Here is a 23,257-nt window from a genome sequence, read left to right on the forward strand (position 1 = left end):
CCCTTAGACAATACAGGAAACAGGAAATGTCCATATAGTATTCAAAGAGTTACTGTTTTTACTTGTTTGAGTTCTGCAATGTCTACTTACACTGCTGAGTCCTGTTGCGTATCCAAGGACACTATCAACAGAGTAAAAGGCAACCCAGGGAATGGGAGAAAATATTTGCAAATCACATATCTAATAAGGAATTCATATCTGTAATATGTAAAGAACCACTAAAACTCAACAACAAAAACAATCCAATTTTTAAAAATGGGCAAAACACTTGAAAGAAAATGTCTTCAAAGATATACAAATGGGACATCCCTGGTGGTGCAGTGGTTAAGAACCCACCGCCAATGCAGGGGACACGGGTTCAATCCCTAAGATCCCACATACCACAGAGCAACTAAGCCCGTGCACCACAACTACTGAGTCTGTGCTCTAGAGCCCGAGAGCCACAACTACTGAAGCCTACACGCTTAGAGGCCATGCTCCACAAGAGAAGCCACCACATTGAGAAGCCTGCAGACTGCAATGAAGAGTAGCCCTGCTCTCTGCAACTAGAGAAAGCCCACGTGCAGTAACGAAGACCCAACACAGCCAATAAATAAATTAATTTAAAAAAAGATATACAAATGGCCAGTGAGCACATGAAAAGATGTTCAACATCACTAATCATTAGGGAAATGCAAATCAAAACCACAAGGAGATATCATGTCATATCCATCAGGATGGCTACTATCAAACCAAAACAAAAACAGAACAAAACCAGAAAACAAGTGTTGGTGAGGATGTGAAGAAATTGGAACTCGTGCTTTCTTAGTGAGAGTGTAAAATGGTACAGCTGCTGTGGAAAACAGTATGATGGTTCCTCAAAAAATTAAACATAGAATTACCATTTAATCCAGCAATTCTACTTCCGGGTATATAGCAAAAAGAACAGAAAGCATAGCCTCAAACAGATATTTGTGCACCTACGTTCTTAGCAGCATTGTTCACAAAAGGTGAAAACAACCCACATCAATGTCCATCAATGGATGAAGAAACACAATATGTTCTATACATACAATGAATTATTATCTGTCCATAAAAGGGATGAAATTCTGACACATGCTACAACATGGATGTATTTTGAAGATATTTTAATTGAAATAAGCCAGATACAAAAAAAACAGATATTGTGAAATTCCACTTATATGAGGTACCTAGAATAGGCAAATTCAGAGACAGAAAGTAGATTAGAGGTTAACAGGGCTAGGTTGGGGGAATGGAGAGTTATTGTTTAATGGATACAGAGATTCAGTTTGGGATCATGAAAAACATCTGGAGATTGCCAATGGTGATGGCTGCGTAGCAATGTGAATATATGAGGGTGAGTTGAAACTTATCCACACTCTGGTTGTGCAGCCAACAGAAGTTTTAATATAACTGGAGTGCAGATAATTTTTGACTCAACCATGTACTTAATGCCAATGAACTGTACACTTCATAATGGTTAAAATGGTAAATTTGGGACTTCTCTGTTGGTGCAGTGGTTAAGAATCCTCCTGCCAACGCAGGGAACACGGGTTTGATCCCTGGTTGGGGACCTAAGATCCCACATGCCCTGTGGTGCGGCCAAAAAAAATAAAAAAAGAAATAAAAATAAAATAAAACAATCACACAGCTTTTTAAAAATTAAAAGCATAATAATTACTATAATTAAGGGGAAAAAAAAGAACATGTTTGGGGGACTTCCCTGGTGGTCCAGTGGTGAGGACTCTGTGATTCCAATGCAGGGGGTGTGGGTTCAATTCCTGGTTGGGGAACTAGGATCCCACATGCCTCGCAGCATGGCCAAAAAAATTAAAAAAGTTTGGTTTCATGTTCAGAAAACCCAAAGTGGAGAAAACAAATAGGGGTTCCTTTTTTTTTAAATTAATTAATTAATTTATTTTTATTTATTGGCTGCATTGGGTCTTCGTTGCTGCACACGGGCTTTCTCTAGTTGCTGTGAGCAGGGGCTACTCTTCATTGTGGTGTGCAGGCTCCTCATTGTAGTGGCTTCTCTTGTTGTGGAGCACAGGCCCTAGGCATGTGGGCTTCAATAGTTGTGGCGCATGGGCTTAGTTGCTCTGTGGCAAGTGGAATCTTCCCAGGGCAGGGCTCAAACCCATGTCCCCTGCATTGGCAGGAGGATTCTTTACCACTGCGCCACCTAGGAAGTCCAGGGGTTCCTTTTTTAAAATGAAATAAGGAGTTAGCAATTGCTGGTCCTGGTTCAGTAGCTAAGTGGTATGTGGGTTGGCATCTTTGCAGGACACTACCAAGCACCATATTCACTACAGAAAGGGGGAAAGGCAGTAGGCTGTGCCTCTCCTTTTATCACAAAACCAGATTTCTCAGAAGTCCAAACTCCCCTCCCCATCCCCACCCCCAACTCCTCACCATCCCTGCCAGACTTCCCTTATGTCTCTGCCAGATCTGACCTCATCACCACCTTTGGCTGCCAGGGAGGCCAGGAAAGTCAACACTTTAGCCTTTCCATCCTTGCAGACAGCCAGGGGAAGAGAGTTAAGGAAGGGTATTCCACCTATGGAAGTACACCCACTTGTCTGTCCTTCCCTTTCCCAGCCCCCATCATTCCTACTAGGTCTGTCCCAGACCCTCTCAGCTGCCCCGAGCGTGTGCCTGACACAGGCTGGCCCGTAGCAGAGCTCAGAAGAGAGGCTGCCCAGCTCCATATCTGAGCACTCGCTCAGAGAATCAGGCAGGTGGGTTCCAACTGTAGCTCCTGGCTTCCTGGCTGTGTGACCCTGAGCAACTATGAATCTTTCTGTAGCCCCTCACAGGGCTAGGGTAAGACTCAACGAGATAATGGTCTTAAGACACTTAGCACATTACATGCCCCTGCTGCCCCCCCTCCCAAAGTGCTCATTTATTCATTCAACAAATATAGGCTGAACTGGGAGTCTCCACGTGCCACGTACTGTGGTAAGTGAACTAGACTAGGTTCCCACACATCCTCTGAAGGCAGACTTTTCCAATCCAGTCTAATTGGATGTTTGACAAATGCCTAATTAAATGGCAGGGGCAAAAGTGAATTAATGGGTAATCAGATGGGCAGTTTAGCTGACCTGCATATGCAAAGGGCCAGCACACATACAATGTTAGGGCTAAGAGTCAGGCTGCCTCGGTGTGAATCCTAGTTGTTACTCACTAGCCGTGTGACCTGCCTGTGCCTCAGTTTCCTCATCTTCAAAGGGTTATTGGAGGATTAGCTGAATTAGCATGTGTCAAGAATTTAGAACAGCGTCCGGTCTGTAGCAAGGGCTTGAATGTGTTATCCATTACTATTATCTACTTTGTTGCAAAGGGACTTGGGAAACAGATACACAGTGAACCAGCAGAACTTCGTGTGCTAAAGACTGAATCCCGGGGCTGGTGCGAGTGGAGAGGAAGCGTCATGGGGAAGGACCACTCAGGCTCCATTAAGAATCCTAAGCGATGTGAATTGGTGGAGATGTGGAAAAGAGCCCCCACTAAGTGGGGGATGGCACGGGAAAGGCTTGGTGGGGAGGGAGGAGTGTGGATGATGAGGGGCAGTGAGGACAACAGAGACTGGGGAGTGTTGGGTGGAGGCTGGCAGGGCTGTTGGCCCTGTACAGAGGGCCTCAGACAGCCAGCCTGCTTCCCTAACCCTGACCCTAACTCTAAGCCCTCCCACGCCATCCTGGATCCCAGTGCCCGGTGTGTCCTCGGACCTGCGGCGGAGTAATCGTTTCCCTTGAGCGGTGCAACCATCGTCCTCAGCCCTCCCACCGTCCACCGCAGAGGCGGGCACCCAGCGGGGTCCTGGGGTGGCGCAAGGGGTGCCAACTCTGGGAAGGCGTGGCGACCTCAGGGACTGGCCTCTGGGAAGGGCCGGGTCGGGGCGACGCGGTGAACACGCGTGCGCACCGGTCCCCAGGCGACAACCCCATCCCGCGTTTCCCGGGGAACCGTGGGCGCGACCCCGCGCACGCGCAGGATTCAAGGGCGGGGAGCGCGTCAATGGATGGGGCGGGGCGCGCGCGGATTGGTGGAGGGGGCGGGGCGCGGCGGTGGGCGAGCCCTGACGTGATTAGCATGGTGGAGCGCGCGGTGATTGGCGGGATGCAGCATGGGCGGGGAGAGGCGAGCATAGTGGCGGGAGGTGGTGCGCGGCGGTGGGCGGTCCCCGCGGTGATGAGCAAGGTGGAGCACGCGATGACTGGCGGGATGCCTCTATGGGCGTGGCAAGGCGCGAGGATTGGCGGGAGATGGCGTGGGGCAGTGGGCGGGGCCGCGGCGGGCTGCAAGGTGAGTGGGGTATCGCTTCCTCCGGCCGCGTGGAGGCTAGGCGGCTGGCTCTTTGGGTGTCCACGCGTGGCGGCGGGTTAAGCGACATCTCGTGAGGGAGGTCTGAGCAGGGTCTCTGCTGTATGCCCCAGGACAGCCCCAGGGTGCGGGCCGGGGCCGGTGGTCTGGGGATTCGGGCCGCGGGGCTCCTTGGAGACTGCGGCCGGAGCGCCTCTCCAGCTCTGCACGTTGCGGCAAAAAGTTAATTCAGATACCGTCTCAGTCCAGAACTGTGCGATAGGGACAGAATTCAAGCCACCTAATAGCTGTGCTAAAAAGGTAAAACAAAAAAAGGCGGGAGGGAGAAGTAGGTTTTAGTGCCAAATCTTATTTAACCCATTACATGCAAATTATTATCATCCCTGTATGCCTGTAAAGAAATGACTGAGCTGCTCCGCGCGCTGATCTTGGAACCTGCTGTGGATTTGACGCCTACAGCGCATCTCAGTGGGGCTCTGAGCTGCTTCTGGGAAGTGGGCTCAGGTGCTGATACCTCTGCTCTCCTGGATTTTATTCTAGAGGAGAGAGACAATAAACTTAAAATGTATTGTTTGTTGGAAGGTAAATGCCATGGAAAACAATAAACATTGGAGGAGCAGAAGTGCCAGGGAAGGGTTGCAGGTGGAGAAGGTGAGGTTTGAGCAGACCTGAGGGAGAGCAGGCAGTGAACCACAGGTGTCTGGGAGGGAGAAGAGCAGGCCTGGTGGGGGGACAGGAGGGCAGGACCAGTGGGGCAGATCTCATAGGCCACTGTGGGGACTTGGGATTTTATTCCGTGAAATGGGGAAACTTTGGAGGGTTTTGAGCAGTGAAGTGACTGATTTGTTTTGTTTTATTTATATTATTTAATCATAGGCTAATTATTTTATGGTAGGCTTGTGTAATAATAAGGTTGGCCTCATGCCCTGATATGGGGCAGGTGCCGGGGAGCTGGATGGGGACAGATGAGGAATTATATTTGGGGCCTGGAATTGGAGACCCTGATAGTTGTCCAGGTGGAGGTGTGGAGCAGGCAATGGACGCTTGAGATGGGTTTGGAGAGCTCCAGGTGGGAGATGCATTTCCTAGCTTTCCTCATCTCCCTTTTTGGATATAAGTTACAGGGTGAGACATTGGTATCCAACATAGTCCAGTTCCAGGTGCTGTTCTGGCCAAAGTCTGGTGTGCACTACAAGTCCTACTGTCCCCTCAGTGCCTATGGGTGCAGTGAAGCCACACTAGGGATGTGGCTGCCGTGGAGGTGGGTTGCAGGACTGGGTTGCAGGACTGCATTTGTGTTCTCACAGGGCCCACTTTCTCCCTGGCCTGGCCACAGAGGTCTGGACACGTCGAACACGGCCATGTTTTCTGAGCAGGCTGCCCAGAGGGCCCACACTCTGCTGTCTCCACCGTCAGCCAGCAATGCCACCTTTGCCCGGGTGCCTGTGGTGACTTATGCCAACTCCTCGCAGCCCTTCCGGCTGGGAGAGCGCAGCTTTAGCCGGCAGTATGCCCACATTTATGCCACCCGCCTCATCCAGATGAGGCCCTTCCTGGTGAGCCGGGCCCAGCAGCGCTGGGGTAAGTGATGAGTTTGAGGAGGTGCTTCCAGGTTTGTTGGGCATGACTTCCCTGTCCCTGGGGGTTGTCTGTCTTTCCTAATCAAGTGGCCTGTGCAGTGCAGACGTTTTTCTTTTTTTCCCATTTCTTCCTTGGTGATCTCTCCTGCTTCTAGTTATTCTTGGTGAAGCAGGACTCCCATCACCTTCAACTTTTGGGTAATGCTGCATCACCCCATTCTTACTATTTATGAGTGGCTTTCTGGGACTTCCCTCGTGGTCCAGTGTTTCAGACTCCTCGCGTCCAGTACAGGGGGCACGGGTTCGATGCCTGGTCGGGGAACTGGGATCCCACATGCCTCACTGCGCAGCCAAAAGAAAAAGAGTGGCTTTCCATGTAGTTTTCAATTCATCTGTTATGTTAAACTGAAATTTTGTAGGTGAGACAGTGTCTTATTCATTTTTACCCTCCCACCCCCAGCACCAGGCTTGCTGGGTTTCAGTCCAGGTTGCACATTGGAACCACTTGGAAAACTTTAGGAATCTCCGGGCCCATCCTGTCCCACTGAGTCAGCTGGGCTGACTCTGGTTTTATTATAGGCAGCCAGAACACTTGACCCGATTTCCTAGCTACATTGTCACATTAGAGATGTTTTCTGTTTTCCTTACTGCAGGCAAAAGTGTTATTCACCTGCCACATAACAAGGGTCTCCTTCCTTTGGCTCCCAGTGCCTTTCACTCACTTTCCTTGAAGTCCTCGAGGACATCCTTCTCAAGCCCAAGGCCAATGCCATCTTTTAGATTCTTTACAGCAACATCTGCTGTGGTACCAGGTTTCTCTTCTTCTTCCTTTTTTTTTTTAAATTAATTTTTATTGGAGTATAGTTGCTTTACAATGTTGTGTTAATTTCTGCTGTACAGCAGAGTGAATCAGCTATACGTATACATATATTCCCACCAGGTTTCTTTTCTAACAAAGCTGCCCAGTGACAGAATACAGCCATTTTATTCTGTTCACAGAGTGGGGTCAGAAATTCAGACAGGGGCCCACGATGAATGGGGCCTTGGCTGGGTGATTGACAGCAGGCAGTATCGTTCACTCACCATGTGACTTTTTCCTGTGACCAGGCTTCCTCCCCAGAGCTCAGCCCATCACAGAATTCCTCTCTGTCCACTCATGAGTTTCCTGAACATCTCAAGCCCTTTCTCGCCTTTGGCTCTCCCTGCACCTAGCACACTCTGTCCCCAGGCTTCTTTCTTGACCTCAGCCTAAACGACCTCAGCTTAAACATCGGTGCTTCAAGAGGCCAGCAGGGCCCTTTCCACATCTACTGCCTTCGCTCCTGTCTGTTCATGGCACTTGTCCCAGCAGGGAATCCTGCGTTTCCTGCTCTTGCCTCTCCCTCTGTACCAGCAGCTCAGTGAGGGCAAGGATGGGTTCACTCTTGGTGCTGGTGCCTAGCCTGGTACCCACACTTCGCCCGGATGGACAGATGTCCCACCCTCAGCACAGGGATGTGCCCTTCTGCCTTGTGCTCAGACACACACATAGGATCTCAGATGTGTGGCCTTGGGCGTGTTACTTAACTCTGCCTCTGTTTCCTCAACCAGATGGCGGAGTGATACCTCCAATGGTGTGTTGTCAGGAGGAGAAGAGTTCCAGGCACAGGGCTTGGCACAGTCACCTGGGGCTGAATGAGGGCTCGGTGGACATCGCGGCTCTGGGATCTGTTGTTTCTGTTGGTGTCTGGCATTTCTATCCAGTGCTGGCACCCTCCTTATTTTATTTTGAATTACCCCCCTTTGCTCCCCAGGGCATAGATCTGTGGAATGTTCTTGGTTATTCCAGGGCAGACGGGGGCTGGTGCTGGGGTCAGCTGGGCTAAGGAAAGGGCTGGTCCCGAGTCCACATTATCCCATCACCTCCTGTTAGTGTTTTCTCCAGGTTTGGGGTCTATCTTAACAAACCCTCAGGCCTTCTGGGACTTGGCTCCTCCGTCCTGCCCACCCAGTGACCCCTGCGTACCACGCCTCTCCCATGCCTGTCTTCCCGCCTGTCCCTAACGCTTCCAGTGTGTTGTTCTCCGGAATCGCAGGCACTCTGGGTGAACAGGGCTGCCTGACTCCACAAGAGCAGAACGGTGTGGATGGGGATGTGAAGTTTGAATTTGGGGTATATCTCTGTTTTCAGAAGACGAGGCATTTGTGGGGTGGATGGAAGAATCCAAACTCTCAAAGGAAACTAATATAGTTAGGGTAAGGCTGTATTGAGACTCGGCATACCTCTTTCTAAGAAGCAGTGTTATAATTTAGGTAAAAGTGAGGTGCTACTCTCCGTTAATTTCCCATGGTGCTGTAATAAACAACAGAGCCACAAACTGGGTGCCTTCAAACAACAGAAAGTTATTCTCTCCCAGTTCTGGGGCCAGGGGTCCAAAATCAGGAGTCGGAAGGACAGTGTTCCCTCCAGTCCTTCCTTGTCTCTTCCAGCTTCTGGTGGCTGCCCCGGCACTGCTGGGTCCACAGCTGCATCCCTCTGGTCTCCGCCTCATCTTCACGTCACCTTGTCTGCATGTCTACCTCTCTTGTAAGGGCATTTGGCATCCAGCCTAGCCACATCCAGAGCCCTTCTGTCCTCCTGGGGCCAAGTGATCCTTTAGGTCCAAAGGGTCCTTGCATTTGATATTCTCTCCCTCTTGCGGAGGCCAGGGCCCCAGGGCTGCAGTGCTCAGTGAGGGCTGGGGGGAGTGGGGAGGGAGGGGGAAGGGAGGGCCACCTGGTCTCTGAGCTCATACCCCTTGTGCCCCAGGCAGTGGAGTCCTAATAAAGAAGCTATGTGAGCTGCAGCCTGGGGAGAAGTGTTGTGTGGTGGGGACCCTCTTCAAGGCCATGCAGCTCCAGCCCTCCATCCTGCGGGAGATCAGTGAAGAGGTGAGGCTGGCCGGCTCACATGGGTTGCCCCAGAACACTGGGGGCACTGATGGGGCCACCTGCCTTGGATCCAAGGAATCGGGGCTGGGCCTCTGCCCATGGGGTTGGGAGTTGAAGGGCCATTTCACTGCTGTGGCACCAGAGCCTCGATGGGCTCTGGCCCCAACACAATTCCCATCTTTGAATTTCAGCACAACCTGCTCCCCCAGCCTCCTCGGAGCAAATACATCCACCAAGACGATGAACTGATCTTGGAAGATGAACTGCAGCGTATCAAACTGGAGGGAACCATTGATGTGTCAAAGCTGGTCACAGGTGGGGAGTGGGAGGGGGTGGGGGCTGTGCCTCTGGGTGCTGGGAACACCCGCATTCCTTCAGCCATGGGTTTGGGTTCAGGCAGTGGGTGAGACCCAGGTAGGGGCTCAGTTCTTCTCACCTCCGCCCGAAGGCAGTTGACCCCAGGAAGCAGGTGTTCAGTCCTGAGTCTGCAGTGAGAATTCACCAGCAGAAGAGCGCTGGTTCGTTTTGTCATTTGGGTGGTAGCTCCTTGGGCCCCCTCCTGACCCCGACCCTGCTGCTCCCCAGGGACAGTCCTGGCTGTGCTGGGCTCTGCAGGAGACGATGGGAAGTTCCTGGTGGAGGACCACTGCTTTGCAGGGCTTGCCCCTCAGAAGCCCACATGTCCCCTCGACACAGACAGGTGAGGAGCAGGGACCCGGGTCTGGTCAGTGCTTCGGGGGAATCACCATCGCTGGCGCCTGGTCCCCCGTGATGGTGACCAAGCCCCACCAGTAGCTCCACACGGCCCTCCTGGGGGACCCCCTGCTTTCCCAGCACCCAGAGGGACCCCGATTTCTCTGGCAGGTTTGTGCTGTTGGTGTCCGGTCTGGGCCTGGGTGGAGGCGGGGGCGAGAGCCTGCTGGGCACCCAGCTGCTTGTGGACGTGGTGACGGGGCAGCTTGGGGACGAAGGGGAGCAGTGCAGTGCCGCCCACGTCTCGCGGGTCATCCTCGCCGGGAACCTCCTCAGCCACAACACCCAGAGCAGAGATTCCATCAACAAGGTATGGCGCCCACCTGCCTGCATGCAAGCCCCTTCTTACCCACAGAGGGGCGGGCATGGGGTCTTGCAGGTCTAGTGACCCAGGAACCTCCTGTGCTTGGGGGCCTAGCCTCGTCCTCAGGCCTTGCTTTCTGAGGAGGGTGGGGGGTGCTGAGGCCCAGAACTCTTACTGTCCCCCTGTGGGTGGGGCTTTGCTCTGCTCTCAGCCCTCCTGGCCGGGGCTGTGGGCATCCCTTTGATCTCAGCCTCTCTTGGGGCCTGATGGCCTAACTATGGGCTTCTACCCCCAGGCCAAGTACTTAACCAAGAAAACCCAGGCAGCCAGTGTGGAGGCCGTCAAGATGCTGGATGAGATCCTCCTGCAGCTGAGCGTGAGGGAGCTGGGGGTGGGCGGTGCTCGGGCTCGGGCGTCTCCGGCACTGCAGTTGGGCACTGGAAGGCGGGCTGGGGAAGGTGGACTTAAGCTGGGTGCCTGTGGAAGGCTCTGGGCCCTGTGAGCTGCCCTGCCCCTGTACCCTCCAGGCCTCCATGCCCGTGGATGTGATGCCAGGAGAATTTGACCCAACAAACTACACGCTCCCCCAGCAGCCCCTGCACCCCTGCATGTTCCCACTGGCCGCTGCCTACTCCACACTCCAGCTGGTCACCAACCCCTACCAGGCCACCATCGATGGAGTCAGGTAGCCACACTCCAGCCTGACCCCTGGCTTTTTGCCTTGGTGGCACCAGGAGGGGAGGGTTGGGCCCAGGGCTGCAGAGGGCCCACCTGGAATCGGGCTCTTTCTCAGCGTTGGCTCGGGGACCCCCTATGAGGGCGCCAGGTGAGCTCTGGGCCGGCAGCTGTGGGAGGAGCACAGATGGCAGCTCCCTGGGGTGGGGTCAGCGGAGCCTTGCCTTGCAGATTCCTGGGGACATCGGGACAGAATGTGAGCGACATATTCCGGTACAGCAGCATGGAGGATCACTTGGAGATCCTGGAGTGGACCCTGCAAGTCCGTCACATCAGCCCCACAGCCCCTGACACCCTAGGTATTGGGACTCAGACATGTGGGGTGGGAGCAAAGGGCCAGGGAAGGCCTAATGGGGCTCCCTTGGTGCTTGGAGGCTTCCCAGGATGGAGTTGCACCCACCAGCCTAGTCACGACCTAAGGAAAAGCCCCAAAGCTTGACATTTGTTTTGGGAGCTAGTCTGGAGTCTTATCTCTGTTCACGGGCAAGGCCCCACTTAGGGCTGGAGGCCATGAGCATACTGGGAGCTTGGGCCTGTCAGAGCCCTGAACCCTGCCCCAATGCCCACCCAGAAGGGCGAAGGTGGCAGCAGCAGAGCACACTGCCCTGCCTCTGGGGTCACGTGGCAATGCCTGGAGGCATTTTGGTTGTGACAGCTGCAGGGCTGCCTCGGGGTCACGTGTGTGAGATGGCGCCCCACCGTCCTACACGGGACAGCCCTGCCCCAGATACGCAGGTGTCCCCGTGCTGAGGCTGAGGAGCCCCGCTCTCAGCTGTAGGTCCTCCTTCTCCAGGTTGTTACCCTTTCTATAAAACCGACCCATTCATCTTTCCGGAGTGCCCTCACGTCTACTTTTGTGGCAACACCCCCAGCTTTGGCTCCAAAATCATCCGAGGTAAGTTTTGTCTCCTGGGGGTCCCAGGCCTGGGCTGGCATGAATGACATGCTCTCAGCTTGGGCCAAAGCTCGCAGAGAAAGCCTACGTTGGAGTGTCCAGGCCCCGGTGGGATGGACAGCCCAGGCTCTGCAGGGGCTGAAACGGTCCACACCAGAGCTCATTCTGGTCAGCATGGCTTTAGCCTTGGACCTTTATGGTGTCCTTGGCCCTTTTCATTTCTGGTCTCAAGGAGCTTCTGTGGTCAGTGCTCCCGTGGTGCTGATGGGGGGTGGGGGGGAGGCCCTGTTTACTTCTGGTGACTTCCCTTTGACATAGGCCTCACCCAGAACCTAAGGTGGGCTCCCACATGGCTTCTTTGCAGGCCCCGAGGACCAGACAGTGTTGTTGGTGGCTGTCCCGGACTTCAGTGCCACTCAGACCGCCTGCCTCGTGAACCTGCGCAGCCTGGCCTGCCAGCCCATCAGCTTCTCAGGCTTCGGGGCAGAGGACGAGGACCTGGGAGGCCTGGGTCTGGGTCCCTGACTCACAAAGGCAGCCTTGTCCAGAGAGGCCCCGGCCATTCCTTCCCTGTGGCGTCAGCACCATGGCAGCTTTTGCTTTGTAAATAAAGCCCGACTGTTTACTGGTGTTGAGCTGGGCAGACCCTGTGCTGGGCCAGGGCACTCCTGTGGAGGGAGCCTCCCTCCTCCTCCCCTCTGCCGGCTGGTCAGGATGGCAAGGGGTCAGTGACACATCTGCCTTGAGCTTGGTTTATTGGTGTGGCCTGAGCAGATGGTTGAGAAGTCTGCCCCCCAGGCTCGCTCAACCTGCCTCAACCTGCCCCACCCCAGCCCTGCAGCAGAACCGCAGGTGGAGCAGGCAGCTGACACAGACCCTCGCTCTTAGGTCTCCATCACAGTCACACCCCTTCCTGGCAGGGCCCACACCGGGGTGGGGGGGGGGGGGGGGCCTTCCGTGCGCCGATGGCCGCTGAGCTGGCCAAGGCGATGTGACTACTGGTGCAAGCTCGTGCATTGGCCGACCTGTTCTCAGAAGTCCCCGAAGTTCACTGTGTAGGTCTCAACTGTGGTGAAGGGAAACTCTCGGCCCGTGACCATCTCTCCTTCCTCCTCCCCCTCCTCCTCCTCCTCCTCCTCGGGCCCCAGCTCTGTCCCAAACTCCGTCACCACCTCCGTGTAGGTCTCGGTCTCCGACTCCTCCCAGTCGGCTGTGGTCTCCGGCAGAATGTACCAGGGCCCCAGGGTAGAACTTGGGGCGGCTGAGGGGGCAAGGGAAGGGGTGGGGAGCAGCGTGGGGGTGGTGGGGGGCGACGTGGGGGCGGTGGGGGGCGACGTGGGGGCGGGGGCCGGGCTCGCTGTGGCGTTGAGGCGCCGGAGCCGCATCTGTTCGCGCATGCGCAGCCGGTACCGCAGGCGGCGCTGCTGCATGCGCCGCTGCTCGGGGGTCATGGGGCGCGATGGGTCGATGCGTGGGATAGGCCGGTTCCCGTTCATGGCCATGATCTCCCGGATGCGCTTCCAGTTGGAGCGAGCCAAGATGAAGTTGCACTGGGTGGCCCCGATGTCGTAATCCACGTTGCAGGTCTTGGAGCTCGGGGTGTAGCCCTCTGCGTGGGCCGTCACGCGGTACTCACCCGGGTTCAGGATGCGCCAGTAATCGCCACCACTTGCTGCGAAGGGAGGACGGGTTCGGCTGCTTAGGAGTCCCCCCTCCTAGGACCCAGTCCTCCTTTCCGAGATCCCCCCCAGCCTTCCCTCTGGCGGCGGGGGGGGGGGGGGGTCCAAAGGAGCCGGGACTTGAAGGGGAGGCCAGGCTAGCCTTGGCAACTGCACCCACAGATTTGGTCCCCCACCTCGGGAAGCGAGGTGGAGGTGTGCACTTGTGTACCTGTCTTCACTCCATGGTTAACGCCACTCACAGAGATAGTGGCATTGGCAATTGGGATGCCCTGCTCATCTGTCACAACTCCCTTGATGCCGCGGTGAACCTGCAGGAAGGAGGCAGGGCTGCTGTCCACCATGGAGACCCCACGGGGCCTGCTGCTCCCCGGCCTGTCCACGGGGTTCCCCAGCCCTCCACCACCCTCTCCCCAAATGCTGCCCCACCCCTCCAACCGTCTCCCCCTGCGGTCCCCACACCTGCTCCATGAAGGTGAGCAGAGCTTCCTTGTTGTTCTCCCACTCTCGGGGCAGCTCACTCTCATGAGGGAACTTGTCACAGCCCAGGTAGATGGAGAGCTCCAGGCAGTTGGTGTGCAGGTAACTGAAGTCATTGATAGCTGGCAGGGCAGACACAGAGCCGCAGTCACCCCCACCCACACCAGACACCCCACCACAGACCCTCCCAGGCCGACTCACTCCCGGAGCGGGGTTTCCACTTGGCCCCGTTGACGATGCCCATGCCGCCAGTGTAGTCCTGCGCTTGGCACCCTCCCCGGTAGGGTTCGGTCATGGTGAGGTGGGTAGAGGCGAAGGAGATGGCCAGCCAGCGGAAGATGGCGTGGTCTGGGGTCTCCTGGGCCTCAGATGCCTCTTCCTCGTCCTCTCCCCGGGCGGCTGCCATGGCTGCGGCCAGCAGCTGCTCCTGGCTGGGCGTGCGGGCCATATCGTAGGGGTAGGACACGAGCCGCTCACCGCCATTCAGGTTTGCCCCCAGCACGAAGGGGTTCTTCTCCATCCAGGCAATGATGGCCCGGACCTCTGTGGACACCTGGGGCAGCCAGTGTGTGAGGTCTGGGCCACAGCCTCCATCACCCTCCATGTAGACCCCATACCGGTACTCACACCACCTCGGTCCCTCCCAGCCCCTGCAGTCTCAGTGCCACCCCCAAGTCCAGAGCTCCAGGACCCCAGGGTCTGGGCTGGTCCCCCAGGCCCTGCTGGCCAGGCTGTGGTCTCACCGTGGCATCTGGAGAGAGGTAGCGCTCTGGGATGGGCAGATTATTGTTGGGGACCCGATAGGGGACCCATTTCCTCTCCTCAGCTCCCCAGAGCACAGAGTTGAGATCTGGGAAGTCCTCATAGATGTCAAAGCCCTCCTCGGTCCACAGTCCCAGCGCCCAGTTCCCAAACTCTGAGCCCTGGGGAAACCGGCAGAGTCAGCATCAGCGGCCCAGCCCCGCACCCCCCCCAGCCCAGTCCTGACCCCCTTCCCTCCACCCACCATCTGCGCTGCCACCTCGTATCCATCAGGGTTCAACGAGGGCACCAGGTGGATGCGTGTGTCGTGCACCAGGCTGCGCACGCGCGGGTTCCCATCGCGGTACTCGCGGCACAGGTACTGCATGAGTAGCAGCAGCAGTTCTCTGCCCAGCACCTCGTTGCCATGGATACCAGCTGTGTAGCGGAACTCTGGCTCCCCTGGAAGGGCAGGAGCCTCAGCAACCAACCAGCCTCCTGAGGACTGAGGCTCAGGAGATCTGAGGCAGGACCCAAACCAGCCTCATTCCCAGCAGGGGGTGAGGGTGGCTGAGGCTTGTAGGGCCCAGCAAGGGGCTCTAAAGACCGGTGGGAGGTGGTGAGCTGGAAACATCAATGGCGCAAACCCAGCTGCAGGGCCAGGACCAGGCCTCCAGGGGGCTGTGGGGGCCCTCACCCAGCTCATGATCCCCAGGGTTGTCCGAGATCTCCATGGCATAGATCTTGAGCCCTCGGGAGCTCTTCCCCAGGCTGTATGTGCGGGTGATAGTGGGGCACTGCTCATTCACCACCTTCATCAGCTGGGCGCCAGAGAAGACACAGAGTTACACGGCCCACCCGCCCCCACCACCCCCCGTCCCCCGCCCAGTGACCACGGCTCTCCCACGGCCCCGGTCTGCTCTATGGGGAGGCTCCCCTCTTAGCCCTGAGCCCAGCCCCTGAACAGGACCCCTGGCCTCAGGACCAGCACCCCGACCTGGCGCATGTCCTTGTAGCTGTGGTGCCGGAAGTCCAGATCGTCAGTGGTTACCACCTCATTCTGTGCATAGTAGCTGTGAACAGCTGCAGAGGGTGGGCAGGCAGGGCCTTGAGCCGGCCACCTACCAACCCATCCCCGATTGCCCCAGCCGCCCGTCCGCGCCCCTGCCAGCCTCCTGCACTCACGGGACACGGGGCACCCCAGCACCTCCAGGCGCATGCACAGGCTGCCGTTCCAGGTGAGTGGGTAGATGCGGATGAAACGGGCCACCACCGGCTCTGGGAGTTCGCTCAGCACGGGCGTGTCCTTGTCCACATTCCCATGGAAGGTCTGGGAAGAGGCAGGCCTCAGAGCAGCTCCAACCCTGGCTGAGAGCCCAGGTGAGGGGGGTAGAGCCAAGGGCTCGGGCACCCACCATTTCCTCGTAGCCATTGGTGTACATCACCCACGTCTGGCTGTCGTTGCTGAAGCCCACGAAGAAGGAGGTCACAAAGTCGTCACTGGGGAGCAGATGGTGGTCAGGGCAAGGCTGCTCTCTGTGCCCCAGGTTCAGGCCCGCAGGAGGCCTGAGCCCCCTCTTCTGGGCCCAAGACCATAAGAGCTACAAGGTGTATGGTGCTGGTCCGGGTGTCAGGAGAGGCTGTCATGCCTGCTGTGTGGCCCTGGGTGGCTGGTTTGATTATCTGGACACAGCCGACAGGCCATAACCGAGGAGAGGGGGTGGGAGCCCTAGAGGGCCCACGGGAAGGTTGTGAACAGGACTCAGAGCCATGCCTTGAGCCACCTGCCGCCACCAAGTGCCTGTGAGCCTGGTGGACGTACTGGATGCTGGAGTCGCGGCCCTGGGTGATAACACCCGTGAACTTGGTGGTCCTTCTGGTGTCCACCTCGATCCACTGGGTCTGAGAGTCGTCCTCAGCACACCATGCCCCGTCATAGTAGTCATCCTCCGTGTCCCCACCCTGTCGGGGACAGCAGGGAGCCTGAGCACGCAGGGAGCCCCTCCCCAGCTGGGAGAGGGGCCCATCCCGACACCCACCTGCATGTTGAGCCGGCCGCGCTGTGCCCCCAGGCCGTGGCGCAGCATGGAGGAGGACCGGATCTGGTTGTCCTCGATGCGGTGCGACTCCATCCCGATGGGGGGACACTCTGGGGACACGGCACCCCAGGCTGGTGGCCCACTGGCTCCGTCCCTCCCTCGGTCCCTCCCTCCACCAAACGCAGAAGGGAGGAGCCCAGAGCCTACTCTTAAGTCGGGGGGCGTGTCAGGGCAGCTCTGCCCTAGCATGTTCTTCCCCTCCCTGGGCCTCAGCTTCCCCCTCTGGGGAATGGGCTGATGATGTCAGGCTCCAAGGGGCCACGGGGCTCACATGAAATCATAGGGATAGCCAGCCCAGGGCCTGGCCAGTCACAGGCGTTGTCTGCATTCAGGCCAACTGCACACCTGCCTTGTGCCCTGAGCTCTGTCCCCTGGGGTCAGGTCCAGGGCAGAGACACTCCAGGGCCTCTCCCTTTTGCATCCCAGGACTTTAAGAGCAGGAAAGAGCACCGGAGGCCTGGAGCCCCATCAGGAAATCTGGGTTTGGGACCCACGTGTGGCTTTGGGTGGGTCAACTGCGCCATCAGCCTTACCGTACTGCCATCGCCCAGCCCCACAGCCCTCATACCCATCCTACAGCCCCCACACATACCCACAGGACCCCCACCACACCCCCCAACTCTCACACCCATGCTGCAGCCCCCACACCCATCCTGCAACCCCCCCAAACTCCCCAGTCCTCACACACACCCCGGCCCCTCACTCACTGATTTTCTCTGCTGGAGCCCACTCCTCCTCCAGCTCCTCGCCCTTCCGGGGCCCTGGGGGCAATAAAGGGAGGAGGCGGTGCTGAGGGTCCCAGAGCATCTGGACGTCTGGCTGACCTCTCACAGGGACCCAGGCTGTGGGGGCCCAGCCCCCAGCCCCCAGAGACGCACCTTTCTGGTCCTTGCCCTTCTCCACGGTCCATTTGTCATCTGTCTCCTCCTCCTTGCGGCTGCTGCCCTCCTTTTTGGGTTTCTCTGAAGGTGAAGGTGGGAGGGGCCTGTCGGCTTAGCTCTGGGCTTCAGGGGGCAGGTGGGCGGAGGGGATCAGGCCCGCACTGGAGGCTGGGCCAGGGATGGGAACAGTCTGGTTACACTCACTCAGCTCCTCCTTCTCTTCATCTGTTTCCAGGCCCGTGTCGGGCTTCTGGGGCCTGGGAGGCCGGAAGTAATAGTCCACTGTGGGGAGGGAGAGCCCTGATGAGATGGTCCCCAGGGCTGGTCCCAGGGCCCCATACCATGAGCTGACGCTCCTGGTTCACAGAAGTCCAGTGAGCAGGACTGGGCTGGGAGCGGGGAGGGGAGGAGGCGGGGCCCAAGATGAGGAGGTGAGATCAGGGTGGGCCTGGAAGAGTCCAGACAGTCTGAGACGAGAAGGGAGGGTCCTCCTGGAAGGGGAGGCTGCCTGGGCACAGGCAGGGTGAGCAAGACCCCAGGGAAGTCACCAGCCTGGCCCCCCAGGAGGGTGCGGCCTGGGAAAAGGCTGGGCAGGGAGTGGGGCACGGGCATCGCACATGCCTCGAGGGATAGCTGGCACCTGTGGCAGGAAAGGGGGGGTCTGGAGGGCTGAGCTGGGGCCAAGGGTCGGAGGGGTTGATGGGGACCTGGGGCCAGGGCAAGAGCGAGCACCTGCGGAGGCCAGGAGGAGGGGAATGGGGTCCATAGGGACTGGGGGCAGGAGCGTCAGAGTGCAGCCTACTGGGGCTCAGGAAGAACAGGCCAGAAGAGGGGGCGATGGTGGGGGAGAACTTTGTCAGGAGCCAGGAAGACCCAGCCTGAGGGCGGAGATCAGGTGAGGGCAACCAGGCCGGAAGAGGTGGCGAGGTAACTGCCACCAAGCTGGAGATACAGGCGGCCTGACCCTGGGATGCGGTGGGCAGGGGCCCTGGGTACTCACTGTCATCGTAGTCGGGGATCACGTAGCCGTCCCCATAGTCGGGGGGCAGTGGGGGTGGCAGCGGCTTCAGAGGCGGCTCTGTGGCGGTGGAAAGCAGGGCTGGGCCAGAGCCCTCTCGCCTGGCACCCCACCCCCCCAAGTCTGCCCACATCCTACCGATCCTCTCTTCCGGGGCCTCGAACCCCCGCCCGGGCGGCTCAGCCTTCTCAGGATGCTCAGGCCAGGGCCTCTCTGGCCTTCTCCTGCTGGGGGGCGGCCTGGGCTGCTTCTGGCGCCGGATGTACTCAACTGGGGGAGAGGGGGCGCTCTGAGCCGGGCCAAGGCCAGGGAGGGTAGGGCCTCCAAGTGGACCATCGTGAACCCCAGGCCAGGGGTCGGGATCCAGACCGGGAGGCGGGGGTCCTACTCACAGTCCTCGTAGTCCTCCCGCTCTATCTGGTCGTTGTAGTCCAGCGTGGGCTGCTCCGTCTCCTCCTCCGGCCCTGGGGGAAAGCGCTTGTGGCCGCCTCATTGAAGATACTCCCAGACGCCCTCACCCAGGCCCACCCTGGAAACCCAGCAAGCCAGGGAGGTTGGTCCCCTGAGGCCGGTGGCTGGAGCCCACTCACCAGGCTGGTGCTCCATGTCGGTCTCTCCTCCTGGACCCCGCCAAGGATTTTGGAGGGGCCCACCTGCAACACAAATCCCAGGAGCAGATGGGCATGAGGCTTGCCCTGACCACTGGCTGCACAGTGAGCCTCCACCAGACCTGGGCCCTGCGGACACCCCCTGAGCACTTCCCTCCCGGGAGGCCTGGGCTGCTCCGGCCCTCAGCACCCTGCTGGCATTTCCGGGGGGCTAGAGAGCTAGATGGCTTTCTGGGGAGCCCAGGCCCTGATGTCTGGGAGGACCTGCTGCAAAGCTGCCCCAGCAGGAGTGCACCCTGCAGGCTAAGAGCCCAGCAACGTGTGGGCAGGTGGCTCTGGATGGGGCCCAGGGGACGGAGCCCAGGATGGTGGAGAGCAAGCCCCACCCACGAGGCTGCCAAGCACTCGCTCCCTGGGGGAGGAGTGGTACTAAGGGAGCCTCAAGCTGAACGGCCCTGTTCATGACAACAACGAGGCCCAGAGCCCACTCAGTCTGGGGGCTCAGGGACCCGCTGTCAGCCCCCTCTCTCTGCAGCCCAGCAGGTCAGAGCCCCAGAACCCCAGAAGAGCCCAGCACGCACCTCCCTCCTGGGGCAGCTCCTCAAGGACGGGGCTGGGGAGTGGGGGCAGTGGCCACTTCGGGCTTTCAGAGGGGGCTGGGATGGGGGGCTTCTTCCCGGCCAGAGGCTTCTTAGTGGCCTTGGGTGGCTTCTCCTTGGGCTTCTTAGTGGCCTTGGGTGGCTTCTCCTTGGGCTTCTTAGTGGCCTTGGGTGGCTTCTCCTTGGGCTTCTTAGTGGCTTTGGGTGGCTTCTCCTTGGGCTTCTTGGTGGGCTTGGGTGGCTTCTCCTTGGGCTTCTTGGGCGGCCTGGAGGGCCCCTCCGGGGGCTGCTTGGTCGCTTTGAGGCCTTTGTCCTTCTTCCCTTTCTTGCCTTTGTCTTTGGCTTTTCCCGGAGGCGCTGTTCAAGATGCAGAGTCAGGTCAAATCAACGAAGAGCCCCCTCTATGCTCCATGTGCCCTCCCACAAGGTGCCCACAACCTGGGCAAAAGGGCTGCTGTTAGTCCCGTGTTTCCCAGATAAGGGAAACTGAGAAGTCAAGCCACTTGTGGTCATGGCAAAGCTGGGATTGGAAGCCAGGCATCCTGTCTACAAGACTCTGCCATCAGCACCACACCCTGGCCAGGGCTCAGCTCCCCGGGAGCAGCCCCTCATTCTCCCAACTGCCAGAACCTCCAGATGAGCATCTCACAATCCACTCCTTCCCCATACGGCCCCTTGGCCAGTCAGGGCCCGTTATTCTGTGCTGGGCATGGAGGGCGCAGAGAGGTGACTAAACCACCACGGGCTAGGGGACCGCCCAGTCTAAAGGGGGAGGCAGTCTCATCCCTACCACACAAAGCAAAGTGCCTGGGCCTGGGGCCTCCCTGAAGCCAGAAAAGCTTCAAAGAAAAGGGACGCTCATGGGTGATCCCCTATCCGGGAATAAGGAGTCTGGGGTGGGTTGGAAGCCATAACCATAGGGGTCCTGGGGCCACACAGAGGACACAGGACGGGCAGGCACTGCAGCTGCTTGCCCGTCTCAGAGTCTGGGGGAGGGAGGAAGCAGAGGCAGGGCCCCTGAGCAAATGCTGTCAAAAATGTAATGGAGGAGTGGGGGACCACATGACCGAAACACAGGAAAATCTACCAAATGCAGACAGCCAGGAGAAACAGAGCTGCCACACGAGAAGAGGCCAGGATAGCAATCCTGGCTGGAATGGCTGGGGGGGGGGGGCGGGGGGGGGAGGCTGAGATGGGTCCCAGGACCCATCCCCCAGGGGTGAGGGAGGAGCGAGGAAAGATCTAGAGCAGGACCAAGGGGAGGGGCTGCTGACCTCAGGAATGATGGATGGTGCCTTGGAGTCTCCTGGGAGCGAGATCAGCAAGACCCTTGCCCACTCTCCAGAAGGTCACAATAAACAGCTAAGATTTATTGACAACTGATTATATAAGAGGCACTGGGCTACATGCTTTGGTGATGCATCACCTCATTGAATTCTCACATAACCCAGGACTACTGCCTATTGCTTCTGGAAGCCTTGTGGAAACGGGGGTCTCCTGCGACCCCCTCCCCTGCTTCTGTGCTCCTGGAGGAGAAGGCCAGGCGGCAGGGTGCTGGGGATCCTTCCCAGGGAAGCCTGGAGGCTGGGACCCTGGCAGTGGTATGGGCATGGTCAGTGTGTGCCACAGTCAGGCCCGTGTGTCCCATTAGGACAGCAGGACTGTTCACATTCACACTGACAGGGGAGGGGGCAGCAAAGTCCCCTGTTAGTTCAAGTCTAGTGCCTCTAAGGGGTTGGGGCTGTGCACTAGGGACTGGGAGGACCCAGTCCACTGGGCAGTGGACCTGCTGGATGTGCCTCCGAACCCAAAGGGCTACTAGCCAGCACTGACCTCTGCCTGGCACAGGGTCCCGCCAGACATCTGGGCTCTCTTGTGCCTTACAGAGCCATTCCTCATGCTGGGCAGACTGGCCATCAGCCACACCCTACTGAGGCCCGCCACTCTCACCTGAGGTTCAGGGCTCCCCGAGGCCCCCCATCACGCCGGGGGCCAACCCTACCCAGTGCTCTTACCCTCTTCGGCCACCCCGGGACGCGCCCCCGGCTTGCCCCCTCTCTGGGCTTTGCGGGCGGGACGGGTGGGTTCAGGGGGCGGTGGGGCCTCCACGTCGTCCTCCCGGGGCTCGGACTCCAGCTCCGACAGGAAGCCCTCGAGGAACTCCTCGATCTCGTCGTCGGTCAGCACCGTCTGCGAGCGCCCCCCGGGGCACAGCGCCAGCAGCGCCAGGAGGCAGCCAAGCAGGGGTGCCCCGCTCAGGGCCGCCATGGTCGCAGCGCGCACTGGGCGCGGGAGCGCCGGGAGGAGGGGTCTCCAGGGAGCGGGGTGCGGGGCACTCCGGGGAGGGGGGGTGCGAGGGGCTCCGGGGAGGGACGCGGCGCGATCCGGGGAGGGGCGGGTGGGGGGATCCGGGGTGGGCAGGGGACTCCGGGGTAGGGCGCTGGGGTCTCCGGGCCGGGCAGTGGCTCAGGGGTCGGTGGGGGCTCAGGGATGGTCGGGGGTTCCGAAGCGGTGGCGGCGGCTGGGAGCTCAGGTCCCGCGTGGCGCGCTCCCGCGCGGACCGCCTTCTCCAAAGCTCCAGTGGCGGCCGGGGCGGGGGCGCCGGGGCTTCCGGAGCCGGCTCCCCCCACCCCCGGGGAAGGAGGAGGAGGAGGAGGAGCCGGGCGTGGACGGAGGGGCTGCGGGGGGGCTGAGAAGTCCCGGCGCCGCGCGCGCTTGGAACTTCCCGAAGTGAGAACTGCGGGGGGTGTCCCGGGCCGCCGCCCGCGCCTAGGAAGGAAGGCCTCGGGGAGGGAGGGTCGGAGGGGATGTGAGGTCCTGAGGGTGCGGGTCGGAGCGCTCCAACGTCCCTGCCCCGCGCCGTGTGCGACACCGCCTCCAAGCCGGTCGGGAACTGAGGCGAGATGCCCCAGAGCCCTCTGGAGGTGAGAGACACCCCTGATACCAGAGCCCAGCCACGGACTCGGGGACCCTCCCCATCTTGGCACCCGCAGAAGTGTCCCAACCCATCCTTTCCTCTCTCCGGAGCCTTGGCCTGGCAGCTCTGCGACCTGTCACTAGCTTTCATTCAGACATCCAGCTAACCTCCCAGGACCATGAGAGCCCTGCCCTGTGCTGGTCCGCGAGGAGGGACCACGAGCACGCTATGGGAATTCACTCTCTACTGAGGGGGCAGGTGCAAAACGGCCCTCAGAGCAGGCTAACTGCTCTGCTGGGGGTAGGAGACCCCATGTAAGGTTGCCCCTCCCCTCCCCAGGTACTGACATGCAAGGTCAAGTTTGGAGGGGCTTCGGAGATGGAACAGGGAGAGAGGAGATGCCTTTCAAATTTTATTAAGTTGTATGTGTCATTCATAGGAGTGGGCTGTCAGGGGTGTGGAGGGACTCAGCACTCACAAAGCGATTTCCATACAAGTTCAAGGAGTTCTTGCCCTCACCTGCACTCCCAGCAACAGAGGGAGTGATCCCAGGTTAAGAACCCCGGCAAGGAGGTGGGAGGCAGCAGCCTGTTTATCTGGCCTCTTTCTAGCAGATAGCACAGCCTCAGGTGAAGCCAGGTCGATCAAGGGAACATTTTGGGGGCAGTGCGTGTGAGCCCAGCTCTGTGTGGAAGATGTAGGGGCCACAAGGGCACAGGAGATCAGACACTACCC

General features: G+C 58.7%; 2 protein-coding genes across 6 annotated transcripts; one reads left to right on the forward strand and one right to left on the reverse strand.

The window, feature by feature from the left end:
• The first annotated feature begins 4,258 nt into the window (after positions 1-4,258).
• Positions 4,259-12,130, forward strand: POLD2 (DNA polymerase delta 2, accessory subunit). 5 transcript variants are annotated; one of them, XM_057732012.1, is made up of 13 exons: positions 4,265-4,305; positions 5,631-5,904; positions 7,494-7,621; positions 8,373-8,469; positions 8,692-8,813; positions 9,005-9,128; positions 9,399-9,513; positions 9,678-9,876; positions 10,166-10,246; positions 10,398-10,555; positions 10,777-10,904; positions 11,399-11,500; positions 11,865-12,130. In XM_057732012.1, the coding sequence occupies exons 2-13, from the start codon at positions 5,685-5,687 to the stop codon at positions 12,023-12,025; spliced, it is 1,635 nt and encodes a 544-aa protein (XP_057587995.1). In that variant the 5' UTR covers positions 4,265-4,305; positions 5,631-5,684; the 3' UTR covers positions 12,026-12,130. The 5 variants fall into 5 exon arrangements, with proteins under 5 accessions (XP_057587993.1, XP_057587995.1, XP_057587991.1 ...); XM_057732008.1 differs by lacking the exon at positions 4,265-4,305 and adding an exon at positions 4,318-4,623; XM_057732010.1 differs by lacking the exons at positions 7,494-7,621; positions 8,373-8,469 and having other exon boundaries at positions 4,259-4,305.
• Positions 12,131-12,238: 108 nt separating this feature from the next.
• On the reverse strand, positions 12,239-22,010 carry AEBP1 (AE binding protein 1). The gene is made up of 21 exons (XM_057732007.1): positions 21,621-22,010; positions 19,588-19,962; positions 18,989-19,051; positions 18,791-18,862; positions 18,537-18,668; positions 18,381-18,458; positions 17,585-17,662; positions 17,378-17,461; positions 17,207-17,260; positions 16,440-16,549; positions 16,223-16,362; positions 15,816-15,900; positions 15,586-15,730; positions 15,398-15,483; positions 15,098-15,221; positions 14,666-14,862; positions 14,403-14,582; positions 13,861-14,212; positions 13,642-13,781; positions 13,391-13,490; positions 12,239-13,172 (listed from the first exon to the last, which is right to left on the reverse strand). Exons 1-21 carry the CDS (start codon positions 21,871-21,873, stop codon positions 12,532-12,534), a joined length of 3,489 nt encoding a protein of 1,162 aa, XP_057587990.1. The 5' UTR covers positions 21,874-22,010; the 3' UTR covers positions 12,239-12,531.
• Between the last annotated feature and the right edge of the window lie 1,247 nt (positions 22,011-23,257).

This window comes from Hippopotamus amphibius, chromosome 4, assembly GCF_030028045.1.
Source record: "Hippopotamus amphibius kiboko isolate mHipAmp2 chromosome 4, mHipAmp2.hap2, whole genome shotgun sequence".
Lineage (NCBI taxonomy): Eukaryota > Metazoa > Chordata > Mammalia > Artiodactyla > Hippopotamidae > Hippopotamus > Hippopotamus amphibius.

What these genes read in the sequence shown, in the direction of transcription:
- POLD2 (XM_057732012.1), top strand. Translation starts at nt 5,685, where the DNA reads ATGTTTTCTGAGCAGGCTGCCCAGAGGGCCCACACTCTGCTGTCTCCA. An exon ending in CTCTGGGATCTGTTGTTTCT is followed by an intron (nt 7,622 to 8,372) that starts GTTGGTGTCTGG and finishes TGTCTCTTCCAG; the next exon opens with CTTCTGGTGGCTGCCCCGGC. An exon ending in AGATCCTCCTGCAGCTGAGC is followed by an intron (nt 10,247 to 10,397) that starts GTGAGGGAGCTG and finishes TGTACCCTCCAG; the next exon opens with GCCTCCATGCCCGTGGATGT.
- AEBP1 (XM_057732007.1), bottom strand. Translation starts at nt 21,873, where the DNA reads ATGGCGGCCCTGAGCGGGGCACCCCTGCTTGGCTGCCTCCTGGCGCTG. An exon ending in CGACATGGAGCACCAGCCTG is followed by an intron (nt 18,863 to 18,988) that starts GTGAGTGGGCTC and finishes GCTTTCCCCCAG; the next exon opens with GGCCGGAGGAGGAGACGGAG. An exon ending in GGCCCCGGAAGAGAGGATCG is followed by an intron (nt 18,459 to 18,536) that starts GTAGGATGTGGG and finishes CCACCGCCACAG; the next exon opens with AGCCGCCTCTGAAGCCGCTG.